Genomic DNA, 25,084 nt, shown 5'->3' with positions numbered 1-25,084 from the left:
TTTGATTTTATAAAGGGACTCGTAACTAGGAATCTTGGACCTACCCTAAGTGATTTGTTGGGTTGCCATCCACACGTCTATGGAAGGTGAGAGCACAAGATAATGGACCAAACATATAGGGACTACAACTAGAGCGCATGGAGTGTAATCCAATAAAACAATATCCATCACGAGTAGAGAACCTATGGAGGAACCCCATCTTAAGAATAGAATCCCCCTTGAACATCAAAAATTCATTGCATTTTCTAAGAAGCATCATCATAGAGATGTAAATACAAAAGAGATCTCACAATAGGGCACTACAATAGGAGCAAGAAAAATCTAGTGATAGAGGATAACAATAGATTTTACAAAGGCTCATTGAGATCCCATTGTCATGTGCATGAGTATAGTGCATCCAAATGTCTCAATATCCCCTGTGAAGAAAGGGCTCATAGATAAACTATATTGCATTAGTTCCATATGTACCAAAGTACATTTTGGTATTTCTTTTAGGAAACAAAAAGACGATGCTCTAGTGCATGACCAATGCATTCGTGTTGCTTTAGCTATTGTGTTAGATGTATGTCACCAAAGTAGATGGATATAACAAATGTATATAGGCAGATGGATCTTTTTTTTTAAGAGATCAGTTTGGATATACACAGATGAATGTGAAGGATGGACAAATATATGGATGGATGGATAAATGATACACTAGTATAATTATTTTAATTCGGCAATTGTATACATCTTAACAATACACCTACAAAGGTGTGCGATCAATTATTTTCGTATGTTTAAAAGTAGAATAATAATTTCATGTTTAGTATACACATGCTAAAGCGTCTTACCTATACACTCATAGAATTTGATGAACCTCAATGCTTAGTCATTTTTGCAAAATCTTGCCTAAAAATATTTCACGTTTGAGCTCTTGTACACCATTCGAAAGAGCATTCAATTCAGGAAGGCTTGATTTCAATTCTACTTAAACATGTGATATTAATACACAATGCTCCTTACATGGTTGCATATCTTGAACTACATGAGTGCACATTTGATAACACATGGTTGCACGAGGAAGACTAGTAACATCAAGTTGCTATATAGTCTAGTCAAATCAACAAGTTCAGAATACAAGAACGATGAAACCTCGTCATATGCATCATGCATGGATCATTGACACTTACTTGAAAGTCATATTTGATGAAAGTCGTTGACATCAAAGTGAAGTCACTGTCGACGAGTATATAACCTGGCTCTTCCCATGAATATACATGTGGCTTTTGAGCACGGAATATAGTACATAAAATATACATCAGTAGCGGATCATCACAGTGTTGTATAAGACTCCAAACTGCCACTTTGGAGACTCTTGATTCATTGTGCTATGCCTAAATTATTTGATATATTTTCTCTGCAAATGTTGAGCTGAAGCAGATCATACCTGAACCCTTGATCGATTGTAGATTACAATATTTGATTGCTTGTAGGTTACAAGGAGGGTAAAGGGTTTACATCTTTGGTCAATCTGTGGTTTTCTATCCAATCAATCTAAAGATATATCATAGTCTTTACAACGTGCCGTCTGCCACGCTTTATCATAGACAAAGTAAAACTCCATCGCCCCCTATGATGTTCCAGACGCATGGCTGCTTCTATGCGATCACTTGCCTCGTTTCTGTGACTTTTTCTTCACTCCCTTGCCAGCTGCACTGAGTTTCCTTGCACCACCACTCTGAGATGTAAGAAACATACAGTTACTAGCATCAGTTAGAAACAGCAAATGTTGCTGATCAAGCCACACAACCAAATCAAACCCATCAAGCATTACCTTTCCAGTACTTCTGGAGGTTCCTCCCTTTCCTGATTTCCTTATCGTAACTTTTGCTGATTTCTACATTAATCAGTTTGCTTATTAGTATTGACGTCTAAAATACAAGATAGGAACAAGACGATGCATGGAAATACACAATGGCACGGGAAACAAACATTGCACATTCACTAGTTTATTTTGACAGAATTGCAGGCTGTTGAAGGGATATTAAAATAGCATAATGGCACCACAGATACTCGCTCTCCTGTGTTTTATGCAGTTGAGCAAAGCTTAAGTTTCTTTGTTGGCTCTTGGGCAGAAAGAAAAGCATCTGTTTCACAATCTACAGCAGACAATGGATTCTGTACTATCAGCTTGTGAAGTCTCCAGGTTCAGCATCCTCAATAGCAAGCTAGGCTTTGTACACAAGTGCCCTGATACTGATGTCGTTTATCAGATTCTGTACAGAGCACTCCCAGGAAAACAGATTGACATGGAGGAAAGCATTTCCCCCGTCAAGTACTTATTGATATCCAAGTATTTGTGTCTCTGAGAAAGAAATTTCCAAGAATGCAGTGCTAAACTTCTTTGTGGCAAAACGCCACCAATAATGTGCATCAATCGACTGCATTTTGCATTGGACATGTGCAGAACAGGGACTCTGCAAGGTTACCTCTCTACTGGAAAAACCTTCTATGTAATATTTGGTACCTTCAACTAGACCACAATCAGTTACACCAGATTGCAGATGCCAGATGTACTCTCTGCACAAGCTTATACAGTGCAACTGATGGGAAAACTACATAAGTGGCTTCATAAAAACTCGTGCCTATCTTCTGTTTGTCCAATTAGAAACCCACTGGAAGTTAGTAGACAGAGTGTTTTTTACAACATACACTATTGAAACCCTCAGAAGATGGTATTATTATAATGTTGGCACAACGATCCTAAGAAGAATGAGTTTTGATACTTTCAGAACGGAATATCTCCCCCTCTGTAGTGGTTTGAAAGCTGAATTCAAGGATGTTGAAAAGAAGGAAGTAGAAGAGATGTTGGCTAGAGAATCCCCCAAAGACTAAAGCCCCTCTCTGATTCTATTCTGTTGAGTACTGAACAACTGGTTGGAGCCAAGTCCCTGATGAATGACGCAATCAAGAGGCAAGCGTTAGACAGGTACATTAAGAATCATTCTCTTGTGCATTTCTCCCTCTTTGAGTCTCACTTTCCCTCAGGGTTCACCTCTCCCGCTTTCCAACATCTCATATGGTAACAGGTTCAGCCCTATCTCGTATGATAACAGGTTCAGCCCTATCTTCTGTTTTTTTCCATTTTCAATTTCATTCATAACCTTTCTTGTCAAAAGCAAAGATGGCCCTAACTACAAGCACTGTGCATAGTTAGATAGGACACTAAGCATTGCTTTGTTAGTAGCATAGAGTCTAATAACTCGAAGAAACCTAAAAAGGCAGTACGTTTAGTAGTCACAAGTTCTTCTAAAAACGTCTCACTTTATGATCTCACATATTATTTCAAGACTAGTAGCTTTTTGCAAGGATACTGAGGTGAAAGGAGTAAGGACATTGAACACCAAACAATGCAGGTAACTCCATAACTAACTTTGCACACCACCAAAATGGGATGCATGCTGCATGCTGCATGCACTATTGCTCCTTGAACACTGCATATGGGGGTCATCTCCCTAGATCCCAGTTACTTCATGCACATGGGTGGGATGATACACTAATCAAACCATCATTGTACACACATGGCAAACACATTGTGAGAGAGCACCATCAACTGCACATGCACACCTTATCACATACACTTAGGGATGCTCAGATACTCAATTAAGAACCATGGGCTTGACTGGGAGAGGAAGATGGTGACTCAACAGTCGTGAAGGAATGCAACAACTGTGAGTTAAGGACATCCAGTCAGCTCCATTGAGAGCTAGTGAGGAGATCTCTCTTTTTCAAATAAGGGGTGAAATGAGTGCTAAAGGACTAATTTAACTCAAGGAACCTATGTGTTTTGCATATACTCTAAAGAAATACAGAAAGGGGTACCAAGCTTTGGAGCAGCAAGTGTCATGTGTAGTGTAGGAGCTCTAGCTCCAGTTGTGTGGCTTCCTCTTGCTGAATTTATGGTTATGCTCAGTTAAGTGTTTGCTGAAATGTGGTTCACTACCCTTTGGATTTCCTAAGACCGGTCACACTCTCCTTCACACCTATCGTACCATTGTTAGATTTGGGGATACACATTTGCTTGGGAATGCACCTCAAATTGATTCGTCTTCTCTTGCCCCTGACTGCTTCAGAAGGACCTGCAATGGCTGCAAATCAGACCAACAGCATCTCCTCCCTCCCTCTTGCAAGCTAAATACACTAAAATGCCCCTCTCCAACCTCTAAAGACGTTTTTTAGTCTTGCATGGGCATTTTTGACAAGTGACAGCCTTCCCAAATGGTTTTTCCAACATAATTAATTATTAATTTTCAATCTTTAAATGTTGAAAATTAATCTAATAATTATTTCGATACCCTGAAAAATAAATTGGATGGCCAATAATTAAATTGGCTAGGGAACTTCCATTCTCAAGTGACTCTATATCATCTTTGACCATCTAATTGGCGTTAGATACCATTAAACGCCACTTCTCTAATATCACCAACTGACACTTAAGACCAAATGAATGACCTAGGCTAACAACTGATACCAAGTACTTATGCGTTCAATCTTGCTGGGCATTTTTGACAAGTGGCAACCTTTCCGAATGGTTTTCCTAGAATTATCCATAATTAAATATTAATTTTCAATCTTTAAATACTAAAAATTAATCTAATAATTATTTCGGTGCCCTTTCAATTCCCAAGTATCTTTGCATCATCTTTGACCATCAGATTAGCGTTAGGTACCATTAAACGCCACTTTTCTAGTGTCACAAAAAACTGGCACCAAGTACTTATGCGTTCAATCTTACACATGGGCATTTTTAACAAGTGGCAACCTTTTCAAATGGTTTTCCAAGTCTTATCCATAATTAAATATTAATTTTCAATCTTAAAATACTGAAATTTAATCTAATAATTATTTCGGTGCCCTGAAAAATAATCTAACTAGCCAATAATTAAATTGGCTAGGCAACTTCTATTCTTGAGTGTCTCTCCGTCATCTCTAATCATCAAATTGGTGTTAGGTACCATTAAACACCACTTCTCTAGTGTCACCAACTAACACTTATGGCCAAATGAATGACCTAGGCCAACAACTAGCACCAAGTACCTATGCAGCATAACTTACAGTAACTTTTACCTTTGACATTTCATGATTTCCTCGAGTCCCAGGCTCGTAAATTTACTCTAACTCCAGTTACACCTCACATGTGCAACATTTACTTAACCATGTGATTAAAAATTAATCCACATCTTAAGTAAGGTTTCAAAAATACATATGCTCATGACAACCCTTCCCCTTAAAATCCTTGCAATCGTCCTCGATTGCATTATCGGATGCATCAAAAGTAAAATAATGGATTTGAATTTTCAAAAGGCATCGTAGTTAACACAACATTACGCACTTTTGCTCAACCATTCCATATGCCCAACACATGCTGAAAATTACCAATCAATCATAACATAACATAAGACTTTCAAATAATCTTAAAAACATTGCCAAATTATCATATGACATGTCTATTTCTCATGGGCTCAACTCATCTAGCAAAACCACACCATAGCATAGCATAATCAAGCATAAACCATGGCTAAAACATCAATGGCATCAAAATATATGCTGTTGTCCATGGAACCAGATGTTAACTATTGAAAACTGAGCATAATTTGATCATAAATTGATCACTTATTGATCTGAGAACTAATCACAAACTGCTGCAAACGTGACCCCAAACTGATCACAAACTCATTGCAAAAACTAGCCAACAATCAATGCAAAACTGATCCCAAAAGTGACCATAAACCGTTCTCGAGCTGATAAAAAACTAAGCTGAAACGGATCAAAATTCGTCTCAAAATTAAGGCAAAATTCATGCCAAATTGATCATAAGCTGTTACAAAAGTATAGTTCCAGTGCCTGCGTAAAACTCATACTCATTTGTATACATCTCACAGTAACTAGTACATTAAGTAGTGACCTCATGGCAAACATGCTGTTAGCGCAATACCTTGGATGCATTCCGAATACATCCGAGATCCACTACATATGAGAGTTATCCATAATTGGAGGAGTGGAAGTGCTACCTCCCCCTTAAGCATCACGCAATACTCTGGACCCTTGCTCTGCTGAACCTGACGAAACCCGAACTAAAGTCGGCTCTGCAAACTGCGAAGCACGTCTATGGTGATCACCTACCCTCTTTTGCTTTTCTTGTGATCTCTGAAGTGCATATTTTATATTTGCATAGGCTACATCCAAGTTTTCCACATAACGATCAGTTTCAAAGATCTTATCTTTAGTTTGCAAAATAGATGGTACCTTCTTGCCACGCTCAACCATCTCAAATGGAGCTTTGCTCGTAGAACTATAAACTATATTGTAAGCAAATCAACCAAGGGAAAATACTACTCCCACTGTGTCTTGTGGTTTGAAACATAGTACCTCAAAAGATCTAACATTGTGAATTTTGCTTCCTCAAACTGACCATCTATCTGCAGATGGAAGGATTGTGAGAATTTCAGCGTCATACCCATATTCTCAAATAACCCCTTCCAAAATAAACTAGTCATCCACGGGTCTTGATCACTAATGATCAACTCTGACATACCATGATACTTAAAGATGTGATGTAAAAACAATCACGCCATATGATCAGCCTTTATTTTCTTTCTCACCGAAATGAAATGGGCTTGTTTGATAAACCTACAAATGATACTCCATATGCCATCATTCTATGTAGATGTCTTAGGAAGCTCAAAAATAAAGTCCATTGCAATGCTCTGCCAAGGCCTATCTGAAATGGGCAAGGGCTGCAACAAACCCGACATCTTTTGCCTATCATGCTTTACCTTCTAGCATACGATACATGTCTTGACAAATTATTCTACATCATGCCTCAAAGCTGGCTGATAAAAAAAATGCTCCACTGCCTTGACCGTGGCATCAGTAGCTTTGTGTCCTCAATACAGAGGAGCTTGACTTTCAATGATAACTCTATACTTGAACTGCTTTGTGACACACATTCATCCATGCATCATCAAAAATCCATCTCTTAGCACAAAGTATTCATGCCTTTGGCCATTCCAAAGCTTATCATAAACATTGGCAAAGTCTGGATTGGCAACATATTGCTCTTTCACGACATCTAACTCGGTGTGATAAACCATGCTGACCGCTGAAATTTGTGGCCTATATGACAGTGCATCAGCCACAACATTCTTTTTACCATCAATATATAAAATCTGAAAATAAAACATAGAGAGAAAATTTGCCCATCTCATATGCTTCTCTGACAACTTTGTCTACATCAAAAAGGACCTCAAAGTTTAATGGTCTATCTATACTCTAAAATCAATCCCCCAACAAATATTGTTTCCACGTAGACAGTACATGAATTACAATCAAGAGCTCTTTACAATAGATCTACAAATTCTTTTTCTCCATCGTGGAGAATTCAGCTCTCATAGGTCACAACTCGTCCATCGTGCATAAGAACAGCCGCAATGTTGTTACCACATGCATCACATTGAACTATGAATGACTTTCTTAAATCGAGCAACACAAGCGCAGGATTTGAAGTCATCTTTTCCTTCAACTTTTCAAATGCTGAAATTTCCACTGCTGTCCATCTAAATGGCACATCCCTCTTTTGCAAAGCATGCAATGGAGATGCAATTTCAACAAACCCATATACGTACTTCCTGTAATAAGAACATAAACCCAAGAAGCTACAGATCTCATGCACATTCCTCATAGGTGGCCATGATTGTATTGCCTCAACCTTTGCAAGGTCCATGCGAATACCATCAGTCAATATAATATGTCCCAAAAAAGTGAATTTCGCACAAGAAGAATTCACTTTCTTGTCATTGATAGGCAATCTATGCTCACACAGTTCATTGAACACAATGTCCAAGTGTTTTCTATGCTCTACCTCGTTCTTTGAATAGACAATCATGTCATCAAAGTGTCCACAAATCCTCTCTGTGGCCTAAAGATACAATCCATCATCCGATTAGAAGTCGCAAGAGCATTCATAAGTCCAAAAGGCATAACAAGAAACTCATACAATCCAAAAGATGCCCTAAAATATGTCTTAGGCATATCTTCCGATCTAATGTGTATTTGATGATACCCACTTTTCAAATCTATATGGCTAAATATAGTTGTCCCTTGCAATCTATCCATAACATCATTCATCCGAGGAATTGAAAAGCGATTCTTTATTGTGATCTTGTTCAGAGCACGATAATCAATGCACATATGCTATGAACCATCTTTTTTCTGCGCCAAAAGTACTGGAGAACAAAAAGGATGCACTTTTTCTAATAGCTCATTTACTTGACTCATAATCTCCTCTTGTTGAGCTGCACTGACTTTGTAGGGTGGCTTATTAGATAGGCTATTTTCAAGGATAAGATCTGTGTCATAATCTTCTGGCCTTTCAAGCAGTAGCGGCCCTGGAAGTGACTAAGAGAAGCAATCAGCATACATTTTCAAAAATGACATGCAATACTTCTCTAATTCAGACAAGTTCCCAACATTCTCACTATCATCTTTATCCTTGGTAAAAGCCAAGTATGCTGAAAGATGATTTTTCATTACTTTAGAAATAACAACTGTATATATAACAAGGACAGATTCATCTTTCAACTTTACATCAAGTGTGAGTACATTTCCCTTACACTGAATAGTGATCTTTTTTGCAGGAGAATCAATCACTGCATACATACAGTGACACCATGGCATACCAAGCAATACATCACAACCCTCAAGCGGAGCAATGAAAAAATCTTTGTTGTCCACCTATCCTTGTTTATGCAACAGAAGCTTTCCAATGAGCAATGTGACGAGCTTTGCATGCCATTCCAACTTCCCCCATGGATCCTATCTCATCCTCTTTGATGCCTAGACAAGGGCCGTGTCAACAAAGATGAAGTTGGCTCATGCACCATTATCAAAGAAAATCAATGCATGTTGATTCCTAATTTTCCCCCATGCTTTGCACAACTCATTGGCATCATCATTGGGTCGATCACTAACAACATCGAGCACCAGTTCCACTGATGTTTTGGGCTTTTTTTCTTTAGAATATTCTTGATTTTCTGATTTTCCAGCTTGTTGTCTATTGGGATAGTCCCTTACAATGTGACTCTCATGTTCACAAATAAAGCATTTATTTGCAACCATCAATTCCCTACCGCTTTGTCAATGTTTTCTAGCCCTTTCTTTGCTATTTTGACCACTTTTCAGGCTGCTTTTCAGATCTGCCCCTTTTCTCATTTTGATCCTACTATGGTTAACATAATCAACAACAATCTTTTACTTTTCTCTCCTCTCTTCTTCCGTGGCAAAGATGTTACCCGATTTTCCGGTACAGTGGACAAGAAACATAACTAATCCGAAGGAAGTTAGTTTGTGAAAGGAGGCGAAGGGAGACCAAAGCACACTGGTCTAGGAAATACTTGAATATACCAAAACCACCTAGTAAAGTAGCAAAGAGTCCCATATGTCCTCTTAATAAGAAAAAAAGGGTAAAAACTTTTAATGAACGAACGGTTATAAACATCAGAAACAAGTGAACCTCATGTCGTAAGTTGCTAGAATGCTTAACCATCAGCCAACTTTTTATTCGGCTTCTCCCTACTCTCTAGGAAGCCCAAATCCTTCCCACGCAGCAAAGTGTCGGCTATAGTAGCAGTCTCTATGAGCTGGGACATGCTAGACACAGTGGATTTAATACCAAAATCCCTGATTTCTTTGGGCAGCCACAAACATATTTTTCTACTTGCTTATGAAGGGGTACGGGGCAATAAGAAGTAATAAGCAGCAATGCATCCCAAAACTTCTTATTATATTGCTCCAAATTCTTACATTCCTTAGCATCCATCTTATTCCATGCAGTTATGATGTCCACCTCAAAGGTACTTATCAACCAATTCGATGCAAACATTTGATTGAATTGTACCCACCACTATAATACATTCTCTTTCAAGAAAGTGACTGCCTTTCGAATCTTCGAGGACTCCATGAAGTTCCCCCCTTAATAGGCTGCATCAAACTACTGAATGAAAGTCAAAGCTTTCAGTCTATCTTGTATACCACTAAAGGACTCAAACTTCACTGCTTTCCACCTCTAGGTGTCAAGTTGTCATACATTGGCTATTGCAAAAAGGGTACATTTGCTGAATTTATATCAAAACCAATGCCAAACGAAGCATTTGCATGACCAACATTCATTCCTTGTGCCCCATAAGCATTCGGGGGTGCAAGGGATGCAATACCAAACGTGCTACTTTGTGCCCCAAGCATCAAGCCAATGCTACCATACATAGGGTTTTACATATTTCCAGTCATACCCGAATACATTGGGCCTTGCACACAATGCATTGGTTGCTGTATACGATAGGGATTCGTGCCATGCATTCCCATATGCGGTCCTTGTTCAACCATAGCATGAAAAAGCGTGCTTCCACCAAAATATCTTAGCTACCCCATCATAGCATGCATGCCTAACTGTCCAAAATCCATTGGATTGGCTCTCCCGTGATGGCCTTGCATTTTCATTCCTTACCCCATAAGTACCAACTGTTTTATTTCATTAATATCTTTGGAAGCTTCAAATGAAGGGTTTGGCATTATCTTCACTACATCTTGCTATCTCAAACGTGTAAAAGACGTCCTCTTATTCATGCCTTTCCTGTCCTTCTTTAGAGCATTCAAAAATCAGGTAAATTGAGGATCCTTTGTCAATTCAGCAAAGAGATTTTCTGTTGTTATCATCTGATTCTTGAACTAGTCATCAAATTTCTCTTCACTTTGCTAGTCATCAACCTCCTTATGCCCTGGAGGCCGTGCATCTTACCCAACAGCAACATTTCAGCTTACTGTCCATGGTTTGAGCCTTGTCCATGGTTTGAGCCTTGTCCAAGGTCACGCATTGTATTTCCTTCATTCCCATGTGAATAATCATACTAAGATGCACCATCACTGCTTGAGTCATCTCACTGTATGAAGACATATTGCTGTAATTTCCCAATTGAGAGTAAAAATCAGCACTAGCACAAAGCTTTGGCGTACAATCAGGTGCCTTGAGCCTACCAAATCAAGGGATTGAGTGGTAATCCATGCAATGGAACCATGAAACCAATCTTCCTTCCGTGGATGGGTCGAATTTCCTAATTACAACTTAGTTACAGCAGTAACATTTATTACAAAATTGAGAAATGCAAATTAACTTACAATCTTGGACACCGTGTTGTCCCCAAAACTAGCGCCACTTTCGGTATTTCTTTAACTTAATTGAAGAAGAAGTTGATGTACAATGGGATTCTCCCAATCCCTTTTGGTATTCCAACTCCCCTTGTTGTCCAAAATGACCAGTAAGTCTTTAATCTAATTTGCCCCTTGATTCAAGCAATCAATTGGCCTTCGTCCCCTTTGATGGAGATGGAAAATACCCCAAATTCATTGATTTGTTGGTGCCTCTACTTGAATTTGACTAAAAACAGCTTCAGCCCTATTGAATCCAAGTCTTGGAGCTTCCAACTTCTAGTAGCTTCCCGAGGTTGCTGCTAAACCCTAAATTATGCTGTTGATTAGGGTTTACAACAAAGAAATCTAACATTTCTAAACCTCTGGTGATCTCAATGCTGTCTTCGGAGCAAGGCGTAGAAAGACTCGAAGATGAGAGAGAATGATGAGGAGAGAGAAAATTCAGACTTCTTCGCAAAAAACTGAAGAAAATCTGTCATTTACTACTACTGTAAAGTCTCAACAGCTTGTAGATATAAAGAACTGAAGAAAATCAATCATTTACTGCTACTACCCTTATAGATGCTGTCACATGCTGTTGATTGGTCTTCTCTTGCCCCTGGCTGTCTCAGAAGGTCCTCCGAGGTTTGCGAATCAAATCAACAGCATCTCCTCCCTTCCTCTTGCAAGCTGAATACGCCTTCTCAAATGGTTTTTTTGGTATTATCCACAATTAAATATTAATTTTCAGTCTTTAAATACTGAAAATTAATCTAATACTTATTTTGGTGCCCTGAAAAATAATCTGACTGGCCAATAATTAAATTGGCTAGGCAACTTCCATTCTTGAATGTCTCTGTGTCATCTCTGACCATCAAATTGGCGTTAGGTACCATTAAACGCCACTTCTCTAATGTCATCAACTCACACCAGATACCACCAAGTACAAGATGAGAGAGAATGATGAGGAGAGAGAAAATTCAGACTTCTTCGCGAAAAACTGAAGAAAATCTGTCATTTACTACTGCTGCAATGTCTCAACAGCTTGTAGATATAAAGAACTGAAGAAAATCAATCATTTACTGCTACTACCCTTATAGATGCTGCCACATATTGTTAATTGGTCTTGTCTTGCCCCTGGCTGTCTCAAAAGATCCTCCGAGGTCTGCGAATCAAACCAACAGCATCTCCTCCCTTCCTCTTGCAAGCTGAATGCGCCTTCCCAAATGGTTTTTTTGGTATTATCCACAATTAAATATTAATTTTTAATCTTTAAATACAGAAAATTAATCTAATAATTATTTTGGTGCCCTGAAAAATAATCTGACTGGCCAATAATTAAATTGGCTAGGCAACTTCCATTCTCGAATGTCTCTGTATCATCTCTGACCATCAGATTGGCGTTAGGTACCATTAAACGCCACTTCTCTAATGTCATCAACTTATGGCCAAATGAATGACCTAGGCCAACAACTCACACCAGATACCACCAAGTACCTGTGCAGCATAACTTATAGCAACTTTTGCCTTTGACATCCCATGATTTCCTCGGGTCCCAAGCTCGTAAATTTACTCTAACCCCAATTACACCTCACATGTGTAACATTTACTTAACCAAGTGGTAAAAATTAATCCACATTGTAAGTAAGGTTTCAAAAAAACATGTCCTCATGATAGGTAGTAATATCAGATCTATGAAAAAATTCTATCACTACTCTCTATGTGAGTCCCTCTAGGTAAGTCAGTCGCCTGTCTCGCAATGGTATTGTGCTACGCGTTTGGAGCTCCAAGAGGAAAAGACCCAGGCATCTCTGGTCCTTGTACTCCAAAATAGGACAAAAATGTCTAAAACCATCACATAAGAGGCAATGATATCGTCTTCATATGTCACACTATATTGTACATCTGCATATGTAATGCTCCTCTGTCTCAAGCTCTCGGCCACAAAGCTAGCAAGTCCTATCCTGTACTTGAGTATCTGTCCATCTACCTCACTTCATCTATAGTCTATGGGAGGAGGTACAAATCTATCTGATAGCAACCTACATGTTGTGGAAGAGATGGATGTCCATGTATGCTGGCCGAATACGGAATCCATCATTAGAGAGATACAACAAGTGACTCCAAACAGAACTCCATTCAACATCCTAGAGGGATTGGTGGGTGGATCCATGTCCTCACTGTCTCAATCCTCGGATCTCAAGATATCAGATCTAACCACCTGGTTCAGGAGCTTTGGTCGATTGAGAGCAGTGCAAGGCAATCAAAACTGTAGTCAAAGGTAAAAGGCAGCGATCAATATCCAAACAATGTAGGCTCATCCAAATAGTCATCTGTGAAAACCAACAATTCTTCTCGCTCTCAGACGCTAGTTGTCTAGATGAAGTTAGTTCCAATCTGGAGTATCTATGACGTGGGAGATACGATAACCTATGGCAAAACATCACTGCCCTAAAGAGTGCCTCCATGACTATAGATGCTACCCCCAGCTCTGCTTTGACAATGGGATGTGGGGTGGAGGGTTTACTCCTAGTCATACATGCTATCATTATGATCAATGGCCTTTCCATGCTATCCTAGCCATCATAGTAATCTCTCTCTATTTTGGTTTGATCAATGAGTGGACTGAGACCCCTGTGGTACAAGCTGCAGCCCCATACCTCTGCTCCATATAGTAGTGTAGGTGTAACTAGGGTGTCAAACAACCATAGTTTGGTGTGAGGTCCCAAAAATGTATGTGAACACATTGACTCTCAAGTGTCCTTAGTGTTGCATAGCCTCATGGCAAATGTGCCTCTGATGCCCCTCTCAATGTAAATCATGGGCCAGAGAAGGTGATTCCCAGATAAACATATTCCCTCACAAGCTCCACTATGTCTCCTCCAAATGTAAACTGGTACATAGATCTAGTCATCCATGCTGCTGCAGTATTGAAATTTGAAATTTGAACGAGAAGAGAGGAAGCCCTAAGCCAGCTCAGCTGCCCAAACAGTCCAACCCACAAGGGTCTAGAATCAGTCACCCAACATCTCTAGTTGAATGACCACTTTTTGACCACTAGGTGTTAGTAGTCACTAGAAACCATCGAATGAGATTGGACAAGATCAGACTAACAAGATGGGGCACAACAGATCAGACAAGTGGTCTCGTCTATCTGACATAGGCATGCCAGTGTCATAGTAGCAACTTCCTTCATATGGTTGAAAGAATCATTCGGTGTACAAAGGTGGAGGTGCTCCTCCCAAAAAGTGTCCTCTGTACAACGGGCTCCAAGAAGCAACTAGAGAAAAACAGTACAAATTAGTCAAACCCGATCTTCTTCTCCTCTTCAAATGCATTCTACCTTTGATTATTCTCCCTCCATTTCATAAAGGTACTCCAAAGTCCAGATGCAAATGTAGTGCACCTCTAACATGGGATATCTTTTGCGAGCTTCAAATTTTCAAATTTCCAGTTGGACGTGATATATTTAGTTATGCTAGTCAAACCATTCAGTCATCAGATTCTCATAGCAATCAATTATCAGTTGAAATTCAAATATTCAATCTTAGTTTCTAATTGCAAGACTTGTATGCTAGACTGATTCAGTATTTGACAGGTAGGGCATCAGTCCCCCTCGCTTCTATTGAATTTCTTTCAGCCTCTCTCTGGATCATCCTCCTCTGATGTCTGTGTACTAATGTTCAGCATGAATTCCATTCAAGTCTCTTTGCAGTTCAACAGTCCTTGCCATGTGGCAGTGGCCTACAATTGGATCAAAGTGCCATCCTTCAGTAGACCGCTGCCTTTTCTAGCATGTTCTTGCCCATCTACCCTCTTTTAGAGATCCAAGAAGCCTATTACTTCCACCATCCTCCAGCAAGATCACTTCAATTTCCAACAGTCACTAATTTCCAACATGCATTTCTATGTCAATTTATACAGAACTTCAAAGCATCCTAGGCCTCTAGCCGAATGTTTCCACCCTACAACATTGGACTAAGTGGTTGGCCTGTTCAACAGCTGGCTCACATGCTCCTCTCAACAAAGTCCACATATTTTGAGAAAACATTGTTTGGAAATAAAAGCACTTCTTTTGCTCACTCTTTCCACTCATTCTTAAAATTACAGATACATATACTACTCATCATATGCATCTTCAACCCTAGAAAAGCATTCTTTATGTAATTGATAAAATTTACAATGATCTCTTATTTGTAATGCTCCTAGTCATTTCAAATGCTCATAATAGTACAAAATAAACAAACAAGAAATATATGGAACAATCCATGGAACAAGTAGATAAACAAGTAAACACAACACTATATGGAACAATCAATCATTTAAACCCTAAACCCTAAACGTATGAAATTAAGTGCAATTAAAAATCAGAATACATGCAACACATGTGAATGCTATCCCTACATCATTTCAACATCTATATAGGCATGCTACTCATTTTTCTGTTGAAGTGAAAATTTATTAATTTATTCCAGTCATCTTGTAGAAGCTATCAAATAGATATTAATTGATTTACTTGCAGAATCATAACCTAATATAATATTTTCAAGCTACATACCAAGGGCTTGTCAGATTTCATCTTTTGATTAAGCAATGCTTTCTTGTCTTTGGACTCATTGTTAATCATCTCAGTGGCTGCTGGTATATAGTCTCCATCCTCATCAGAATCAAATCCAAAACCCTCCAATGTGCCTAGATGCACAACTGAATCAGTTAGTACTTTATGTCACAAATTACTGGAAATTCAGTTTAAAGCATACTCATAAAAATTTATCAAGAGCTTCATTACTTCGCAACACACAAGTTAGAGATGACTTCACCAACATGATTACACCGGACAACCATAATACAATAAAATCACCAACAAATGAACAAGTTGTTAAGACAAAAAATTTGAGTGCTTGAGGAGTCACTAGCTTCTTATGCCCTGCATTGCGCCAGTCTAAGATGACTGACCAGCATGACTACACCTTAGAACCATGTTACGACTAAGATCAAGAACAGATGATCAAGTTGTTACCATAAAAGTAAATGATTGACGAGTCGCCACCTTCTTAGTAGGCTATATCAACAATGCAGACATTGAGGTCAGCATTCAAGTCGTCCACCATTTTTAACATCCTCTTGCAGCCTATGACCGGCACTCCCAAGCACATTCAATAAAGAGCATAATACGTCTCACAATCCCTCTTGATTCTCAATAGATTACAATGGTGCAAAGAAATAAAAAATGTGTTGAAACCACAGAACCCCCAATCCTTGTCAGACACTAGACTTGCCTTGGATGGCAAAAAAAACTCTTAGAGCTTCACGAGATAAATTCAAGCTAGCATATTGGCTCACCCATGTTCAAAGATAGTCATAGTAAGATTCAAAGCAGAATAGCTTTTAAAAGCCACCCAATAGTTTTCAACCATACAAAATGTCTAGATCACAGTATGATGTCAAAGCAAACAGAATGGGGCTAAGGCCAAACTCGTGAATTATCGTCCAATCACCAATATTCCATAGCCCTACAAGCAAACAAAACACAGCAAAGTAGTCCAGCAGAGACCAAGTCCAAGGTATTCATGAAAATTTGTCAAATATTTCATGGTGGCGTAGGTGCCCCCCCAAACACAACCTAACAACAACAACATCTATTCCCATAGGCCCAACTCCCCCTTCTAATCAAGTGAGCTAGGACAACCCCCTTGCTTGTAAAGGCTTAGGACTTACCTAGAGGAGAACCCCCCCTTGCTTGAAAAGACCGTGTTGTCCCAGTCACTAGACTTCTCTCACCAAACAACTCCACTACTTTTGAAAAGTTATGAACCCACTCTCTAGTGAGATGACCCTACATAGCCAATAGTGATTATTGATGGTCATTGCAAATACACAATTAGCTAACTAGCATTGTAAAAGTGACCCAAAAGGCCTCTACCACACCAAAGCCAAGTTGCACCAACTAGTATGAAACTCCCTTGTGGATTCTATTAATCAAAATGCAGTCACAAGAGCAAACTGATTCCAAGCATGGTTTCAGCAGCATTGCACATCCCCTGCTCTTCAATTCTCAATCCCAAATCAACAAAGGGTACTGACATAGGGTGCAACATGACATTTCTCAAATCTCAATAAACAGCCTGTTTTTCTTCCAATTCACAACTGCTTTTGTGCATTCTATTAACCAAATAAGATCACAAAAGGAAACTGGCTCCGAGCATGAATTCTGCATCTGCATGCTACTCTTGGGATTCTCAGCACAGATCAACAAAGGGCGATGATGTAGGCTGCAAACAGTGAGATATCCCGATTCTGAATAAACAGCCGTTGTTGCTGATGCCTTCACAGAACAGTCCACACATTTCAGACAAGACCAAAGCAGCAGGCATGAGAGCTAATAAAAATCCCATGCAATCACAAGGGGGAAAATCAGGTTAGAGTGGCAATAGCAGACAGATGGAACTTAGAAAAGAAGAGGAAACCAGCAAGCTAACTTTGATACATAGCAAACCCCTTTCTCTTGGCAATAGGATGCTCATGAATGAGCACAAAGCAAAATCAGGTAGGCTTTAAACTTCTAATATCTATTGACCCCATTCTTTCAGGTTTAATAATATAGTATTTAAACCAAGGTTACTAAGGTTTGTGACCCATATAGGTGTGTATTTTAAAATACTCACTTCTGGCATTTATTACATAATTGGGTCATCACACATCAAGTGTATCCTTTCAGTTCATCATTATGTACATGCACACACATTGATTGTATGTGTATCTGCTGGAATCTTCATTGTCTATCTTTTCAACACCATGTGGCACATGCATTAGTGTCACTAGGATTTTCTAAAAACAGAGGAGTGTCTGTATATTAGAGTACAACTCGTTCTTTAGAACATATCCCCACTGGCTAGCTAAAAAAGGAGCAAAGCTGCATTTTAACAAAAATTGTCAGGGCTAATAATTTTTCCATGCTGGAAAATTTTCTTCTCTGTTTTGATAGAAGAGAAAACTTATATTGATAAATCTCCTCAAGACAAAATATGACAAGGCAAAATACAAAGTACAAAACAACCCTATATGGGACTTCCATAACAAAAAACATACAACAAAGGGGAACTCGATGACAAGGTCTGAGTGAGCAACTAGTTGACAAGTCGATAACACCAAACTATATGCAGCTGACAATGAAAAAATGTGCCAAAATCCCAGGTCCTAAGAAAAGAATCTCTCCTCCTCATAGTCTCAAAGCTACCTTTTATCCTCTCCCATCTCCCATAGAGAGCATGGACGATCTTTCTCCAAATATCAGAGAGTCTCTCTACAGTGGATGTGTCCAATAAGTCTATAGCATGGCTGCATCTGCTGGCCAATATAAGGCAAAAATGCAAACTGTGAGTTCCCATCTATGACAGTGTCCCTAATTCCAAACTATTTGTGACAAATTTGGCACCATGATCCTACTCACAAGCTACCCCAAGATAAGGTAAGCATGACATCCCCATACATCCTCATACCTGCAAGTTGGGCCTCTATCCACGACCCAAGCAACTATCTCCCATACAGCAATTGTAGAGTCTGCAGTACCTTGAAACACCATCCCAGGACCCCTCCTCCAAACCTGGAGTCCAAGGGCAATCCCATATGCGGTGTCTCTATGTCTCCTTTGGCTCCTTGTGTTAGACACAAGGAACAAGATCTTTGTCGTAGCAAGCCAAGTATTGACTACTAAACTCCTCTAAGCTAGTAAGAACTACACAAAGAGTGAGACCTTTCTTGGTCTAATGCTGTCTTCCAATCTCCTCCAAAAGTCCGCAAGAAAGGGTGGTGACATACACTATGCAGTTCAATGCTCAACCACCACAAGCACCACTCTAAGCCTACTTATCCGTATCCTCCTCCCCAATCTAGTGGTGTATCCAAAAAGGAAACATCCCTGGGTGTCTTTGCAAATGGATCTCTCCATATCCAATCCCCAAGGTCCCACTATGGTCTTTGAATAAGCCTCCTCCTATATCCCTGGGTGTCTTTGCAAATGGATCTCTCCATATCCAAAAAGGAAACATCCCTGGGTGTCTTTGCAAATGGATCTCTCCATATCCAATCCCCAAGGTCCCACTATGGTCTTTGAACAAGCCTCCTCCTATATGCCAGTACATCCAACCATTCATCATACATGTCTTAGAGTCTCGGTCTAGGTACCAAGTCATGTTATACTGAGCCACAACCCTAATCATCTACCAAGAGCAAGGAATGTAACCAACATTTTGTATATCAATTATTATCAAGACATATTGGCTCAATAATTCATTTTAATTTAATGCTCATATGCTTTGAAAGCCGATTTGTATTAGTGAGTGTTTCAAAATATGATTAAACATTCATATTTCTATTTAACCATGGCCAATGGCCAAAACATCCTATAATTCTACTTGGTTTGTCATTGACAAGATACCCAAGAAAAACTAAAAGTTTAGTCAAGCGGTCAGATTGACCAAAAAGCCTAGATGACTAAGACTTTTATATTGAGCTAGTCACATTGACTAGAAGCCCATATTATGAGTGGTTTTAAAAAGTAAAACCAAATGCTCGTGATCAAAAAAACAAACCATGAACCGGTGAACCTATATAATGAAGCTCTCACAAATCTAAATTCGATGACTTCTAAATTTTAGGATTTTACAATTTTTGAAAGTTGCTCAAATGAGAATTTTGTTTGCATCAAAGGCTTCAAAATTTTGCAACAAACAATTTTGTCTTCAACAGCTATCTCAAATCGTTAACCATTTGAGAGATTTTTAGAGTAGATGACTTAGAAGCTTCTTTTTCTAAAAAAGTGACATGTAGAATGGAACATGTGTCACTTTGAAGATACAAGTGTCCCTACACTTGTCATTTTTGACAAACACTTGTCAATTTTAGCCTCTGCCTTTTACTTTTGAGCACTCAAGCCCCATACCTATATATTGGAGGTCTCTCTCTTCATTTCAAGTAAGCTCTCATGCTAAAATTTCAACCACATGTTGTTGCGCCCGGGAGCGCGAGGATCGAGACACGCAATGCTTTCTCATAGTAGAGTGAGTGAGTGAGTGAGTGAGTGAGTGAGTGAGTGAGTGCAGAGTAGAGAGGAGAGTGAGCACGACTTGTGGGTACAATGATGAGTGTACCTCTTTAGATTTTTAGATAGATATACGTATGAAAGTACAAATGTGCTAAGAATGTGTTCACACCCATGCACATATAAAAGGCACGATGGCCCTTTATTCCTAACAACCTCCCACCTAAAGGCAATGTGTCTTAAGGGGAGAAAAGAATCAGCTAAGTCTAGGTATGTACAAAGCTGAAATACATATATCTATCCAACTCCCTTTATTTGTCGGCAATGAGCAAACTGCTCTGCTGGAAGACCCTTCGTGACAAGATCTGCAAGATTATCATTTCTATGCACTTTGACAAGCTCAATGCTCTTGCTGTCAAGTACATCTCTAATTAAGTGATACTTCACCTGTATGTGCTTGATCTTTGCATGAAAGACGGGATTCCGTGCTAGCATGATAACACTCTAACTATCACAATGGAGAACAGGTAACTCTGTAATGCCAAGCTCTCCCACCAAACGTGAAAGCCATAAAGCCTCCTTGCATGCCTCAATGGCAGCCACATACTCTGCCTCTGTAGTAGACAATGCAACACACTTTTGTAGCCTGGAGATCCAAGAAATTGCTCCTCCTATGAAGGTAAACACATACCCAAAAGTGGACTTTCTGCAATCCGCATGACTAGCGTAGTCTGCATCCGTAAAGCCAACAACAGATGCCTTCTGCTTTCCAAAGCAAATGCACAAATCCTTTGTGCATTTGAGGTATCTCATAATACCTTTCACTGCTTTCCAATGCTTTTTACCAAGGTTTACCATGTACCTGCTAACCACTCCCACTGCAAAGGCAATGTCAAGACATGTAGCAATCATAACATACATCAAACTGCCAACAGCTGAAGCATATGGTATCTTGGCCATTTCAGCCTTCTCATTCTCCGATGTAGGGTTGTCCTTTGCATTGAGTTTCACATATGGAGGCAATGGAACCCCAATTGTTCCCCCCTCCCCTCCATATTGAAACACTGCAAAACCTTGGAGATATACTCCTGCTGAGATAGATAGAGTAATCCTTTTGACCTATCTCTGAGTATTCGCATGCCAAGAATGTGATTTGTATCACTAAGATCCTTCATGTCAAAGCTGCCATGAAGACTTTGCTTTAGTGAGTCCAAGGAATGAGTATCCCTGTCAGCAATAATCAGCATGTCATCAACATACAGAACCAAGATAATCAGGCTGCCATCTACTGCCTCCTTGGTATACAAGCAGTGATCCACTTGACTTCTATGAAAACCTTGAGATTGCATAAATGTATTAAACTTATGATACCATTCTCTTGGTGCTTGCTTCAGCCCGTATAAACTCCTTTTAAGTTTACATACCATCTTCTCTTTCCCTTGTGTCACAAACCCTTCAGGCTGCTGCATATATATGTCTTCATGCAGATCACCATGTAAGAATGCAGTCTTTACATCCATCTGTATGAGCTCCATATCTTCAACTGCAACCAAGCCCAAAATGGCTCTCAATGTAGTCATCTTGACTACAAGAGAGAAGATCTCATCAAAATCAACTCCATGTTCCTACTTGTACCCCTTTGCAACCAATCTTGTTTTGTACTTTGGCGAGGAACCAGGAGTGACCTTCATCTTGTAAACCCATTTGCATGGAAGGGTTCTCTGCCCTTTAGGCAACTGCACCAAATCCCAAGTGTCATTTTTCTCAAGAGATTCCATCTCTGACAATATGGCTTTATACCATTTCTTGTTGTCCTCTCTGTCCATTGCTTCCTTGAAGCAACACGGTTCACCACAGTCTGTCAACATGACATAATCAGCCACATTGTTTGCACCAAGAACGAATCTATCAGGTTGTCTAATAGCCCTAGACGATCTCCTAACCCGATGATCATTGTTTGTTGGCTGTTCCTGCAAATTTCCATTTTCAGCTTGCTGTCCTGGCATTTCAGCCTGCAAATCAGCATTAACAGCTTGTTGTCCTGGTTGTTCTTGCACATCCAGTAGCTCACCATTATGGGCAATAGTTGGCTGATCATTTCCAACATTATTTTCTGCATTTGCAAGTTCATTTACAACAAGTATTTGCCCCTCCCCCAAAGACCTGTTTGGTGACCGATTAATCAAGTGTACGACTGTCATAACGGCCTCTACCCAAAAACCATGGGATAATGCAGCATGAGACAGCATCGTACGGACCTTATCCTGTATGGTCTGATTCATATACTCTACAACTCCATTTTGGGGTGGATTATGAGGGACAGTGAGCTCTCTCTTTATCCCTTTGCTATCACAAAATGCCTGAAAGGCCTTAGACACATATTCCCCACCATTGTCAAAGCGAAGACACTTAAGTGTCTTGTTAGTCTGATTTTCAACCAATGCCAAGAATTTTTTGAACTTGTCAAGCATTTCATCCTTGCTACAAATAGGGTTAACCCATACCTTCCGTGTAGCATCATCGACAAAGGTGATAAATATTTCTTTCCCCCTGAAGATAACTTTGGTATTTGGCATATATCAGAATATACTAACTCTAGAGGAGAAGATTTCAACGAAAGAGACTTCTTATAAGATGTCTGTGCATGTTTACCATAAACATAATGATCACAATGCTCAAAATCAGCATAACGAAGACAAGGTAAGTAACCCAAACGAGAAATCACTTTCATTCCAATTTGACTCATGTGTCCCAACCGGCCATGCCACAAAGAAACACTTGGCTGCTCAGTCACGGCAACAACATGATCGCTCACACTAGATACACGGAGAGGATACAAGGTATCACTTTTATAACCTCTGGCAATCACTCTGGATCCCTTACAGATCTTCCATTTCCCATCACCAAAGGTGATATAAAATCCATCATCATCTAGTTGCCTTGTGCTAATCAAGCTCTTCTTGAGCTGAGCTACATGTTGTACATGCTGAAGTGTCAAGACAGAACAATGTTAAAACTGCAACTGCACACTGCCAATACTTGCAATGTCACATGCATAGTTGTCCCCAAGATAGACAACACCATGTCAACCCCCAATATAGTCACAGAACCACTCACGATGAGGGGTGACATGAAAGAAGCACCTGAATCTAAAATCCAAGTATGCATGCCATCATCCGTATCTGCAAGTAAAGTATGCGTACTAAATTATGAAGAGACAAAGAGTGCATCATTCCCACTGTCACTGTCATGAGTGACTACATTCACCTCTGCAATTTTGACACTGCTCTTCTTAGGCTGACTCTCTTTTTTCTCTTCCTTGCTATTATCTGTCTTCTTGTCCTTTCCTTTCTCTTTTTTCCATTTGTAGCAGTCACGTTTAAAGTGACTCTTCTTGCCACAATGATGGCATTCAACATCCTTACCACGTGATTTACTGCGTCCCTTGCTATCAGATTTTCCTTTCTGCTGTGATCTGCCCCTATTATGCAAAGCACTAGGATCACATTAGAATTGCTCATAGCAGTCTTGAATGTATCCCAACTCTCTGGTAGAGTGCAAAGCAAGAATGTAGCCTTAAATTCTTCATCAATCATGAACTTCAAGGCAACTAGCTAGCTGAAAATGGAGTTAAACTCACTCAAGTGAGTAGACATTGATGTACCTCTTTCATATGCAAATCCATAAGCTTTTTCAGCCAATAAACTTTGCTTGTGGCACTCTTCTGTGCATACAATTCTTCCGATCGAGCCCATAGGCAAAATCCAAATCTTCAATGTTAAACAACAAGGCATCAGAAATCGATAGCTCAATGTTTGAGCGTGCAAGCTCATTTAACTCATCCCAGTCTTCCTGTTCCATATCTGCGAGCTTTGCCCCTTTGGTATTAATCGGCTTTGCATGCTTCTTCTGCAACAAGATATTGTAGCACTGTTTTTGCCAGACTGCAAAGTTATGTGCTCCTTCAAGCTTCTTAATGTGCATGAGATTACTGCTGTCACTGCTGCCAGCCATGATTTTCAGCCCAAATATGACCAAAAAATTCAGCAAATGCAAGCCCAAACTGTCACACAAGTGACCAAGGTACAAGCAAGTACCAACCAGCAATAAATGACCATGCAAAAGCAAAAATTTCAGACCTGCAAATAAATTTTCAGAAGCACCAAAGCTTGTGCTATAGCACTCCACAACTGATTACAGCTGTTCCAAGGACAAATACATCACATTACATGAGAAGTCCCAAATTTTAGCTGCAATTTCTGTTGTACATGTACCCACAGGCACAAAATTTGACACGCACGATCAAAAGCCCCAAAATTTTTGTGCTCAAAGCATCAACCATACATCTGCACTATCTCTGACATGCATAGAGCATGCCAATTTTGCCAAAATAGAGCAATTTCAGCAAAATCCCCAAATTTTTCCAAGTGCTAGATGTCCAAATTGCATGGAATTAAGCCCACATGTACATAAAATGACCAAATGGCGCACAAATTTCGCCCAAACAGCAAAAGCCCCAAATTACACGGGGTCCAATGTACATCAATGTCGAGAAATTGGGTAAATTTCAGCCCAATTCTTGCATGTACATGAAAAGCTCCAAATGTCGGAGGCAAAATGTCGCAAATCCCTCCAATTTCTGAGACAAATATCACTATTGTGTCTTGCTCGCATCAAATTTGTACAACTCCCCAAATTTCTTAGGTCGAGTGTGCACAAATTTCAGTGAAATTGAAAAAATTTCACTAAAATGTGAAAAGCCCCAAAATTCTCGAGCAAATATGCACCGATTTTGCAATTTTTGAGTCAGATTGTCCAGTT

General features: G+C 39.5%; 1 protein-coding gene across 1 annotated transcript in view; it reads right to left on the bottom strand.

The window, feature by feature from the left end:
• Positions 1–1,025: 1,025 nt before the first annotated feature.
• Positions 1,026–25,084, bottom strand: part of BIN4 (double-stranded DNA binding protein) — a 125,967-nt gene continuing 101,908 nt past the window's right edge. The window contains exons 9-11 of the mRNA XM_087666658.1: positions 15,782–15,915; positions 1,817–1,879; positions 1,026–1,720 (exon numbers count right to left, since the gene is read on the bottom strand). Coding sequence (XP_087522784.1) covers positions 1,649–1,720; positions 1,817–1,879; positions 15,782–15,915 — 269 coding nt within the window. The 3' untranslated portion in view covers positions 1,026–1,648. The remainder of the gene's footprint in view (positions 1,721–1,816; positions 1,880–15,781; positions 15,916–25,084) is intronic.

Source organism: Lygodium microphyllum, chromosome 25, assembly GCF_053477565.2.
Source record: "Lygodium microphyllum isolate KBCC chromosome 25, Lygodium_microphyllum_v1.1.10, whole genome shotgun sequence".
Lineage (NCBI taxonomy): Eukaryota > Viridiplantae > Streptophyta > Polypodiopsida > Schizaeales > Lygodiaceae > Lygodium > Lygodium microphyllum.
The sequence above is the reverse complement of the archived record's forward strand: the minus strand, read 5'-3'. Positions and strand labels throughout refer to the sequence as shown.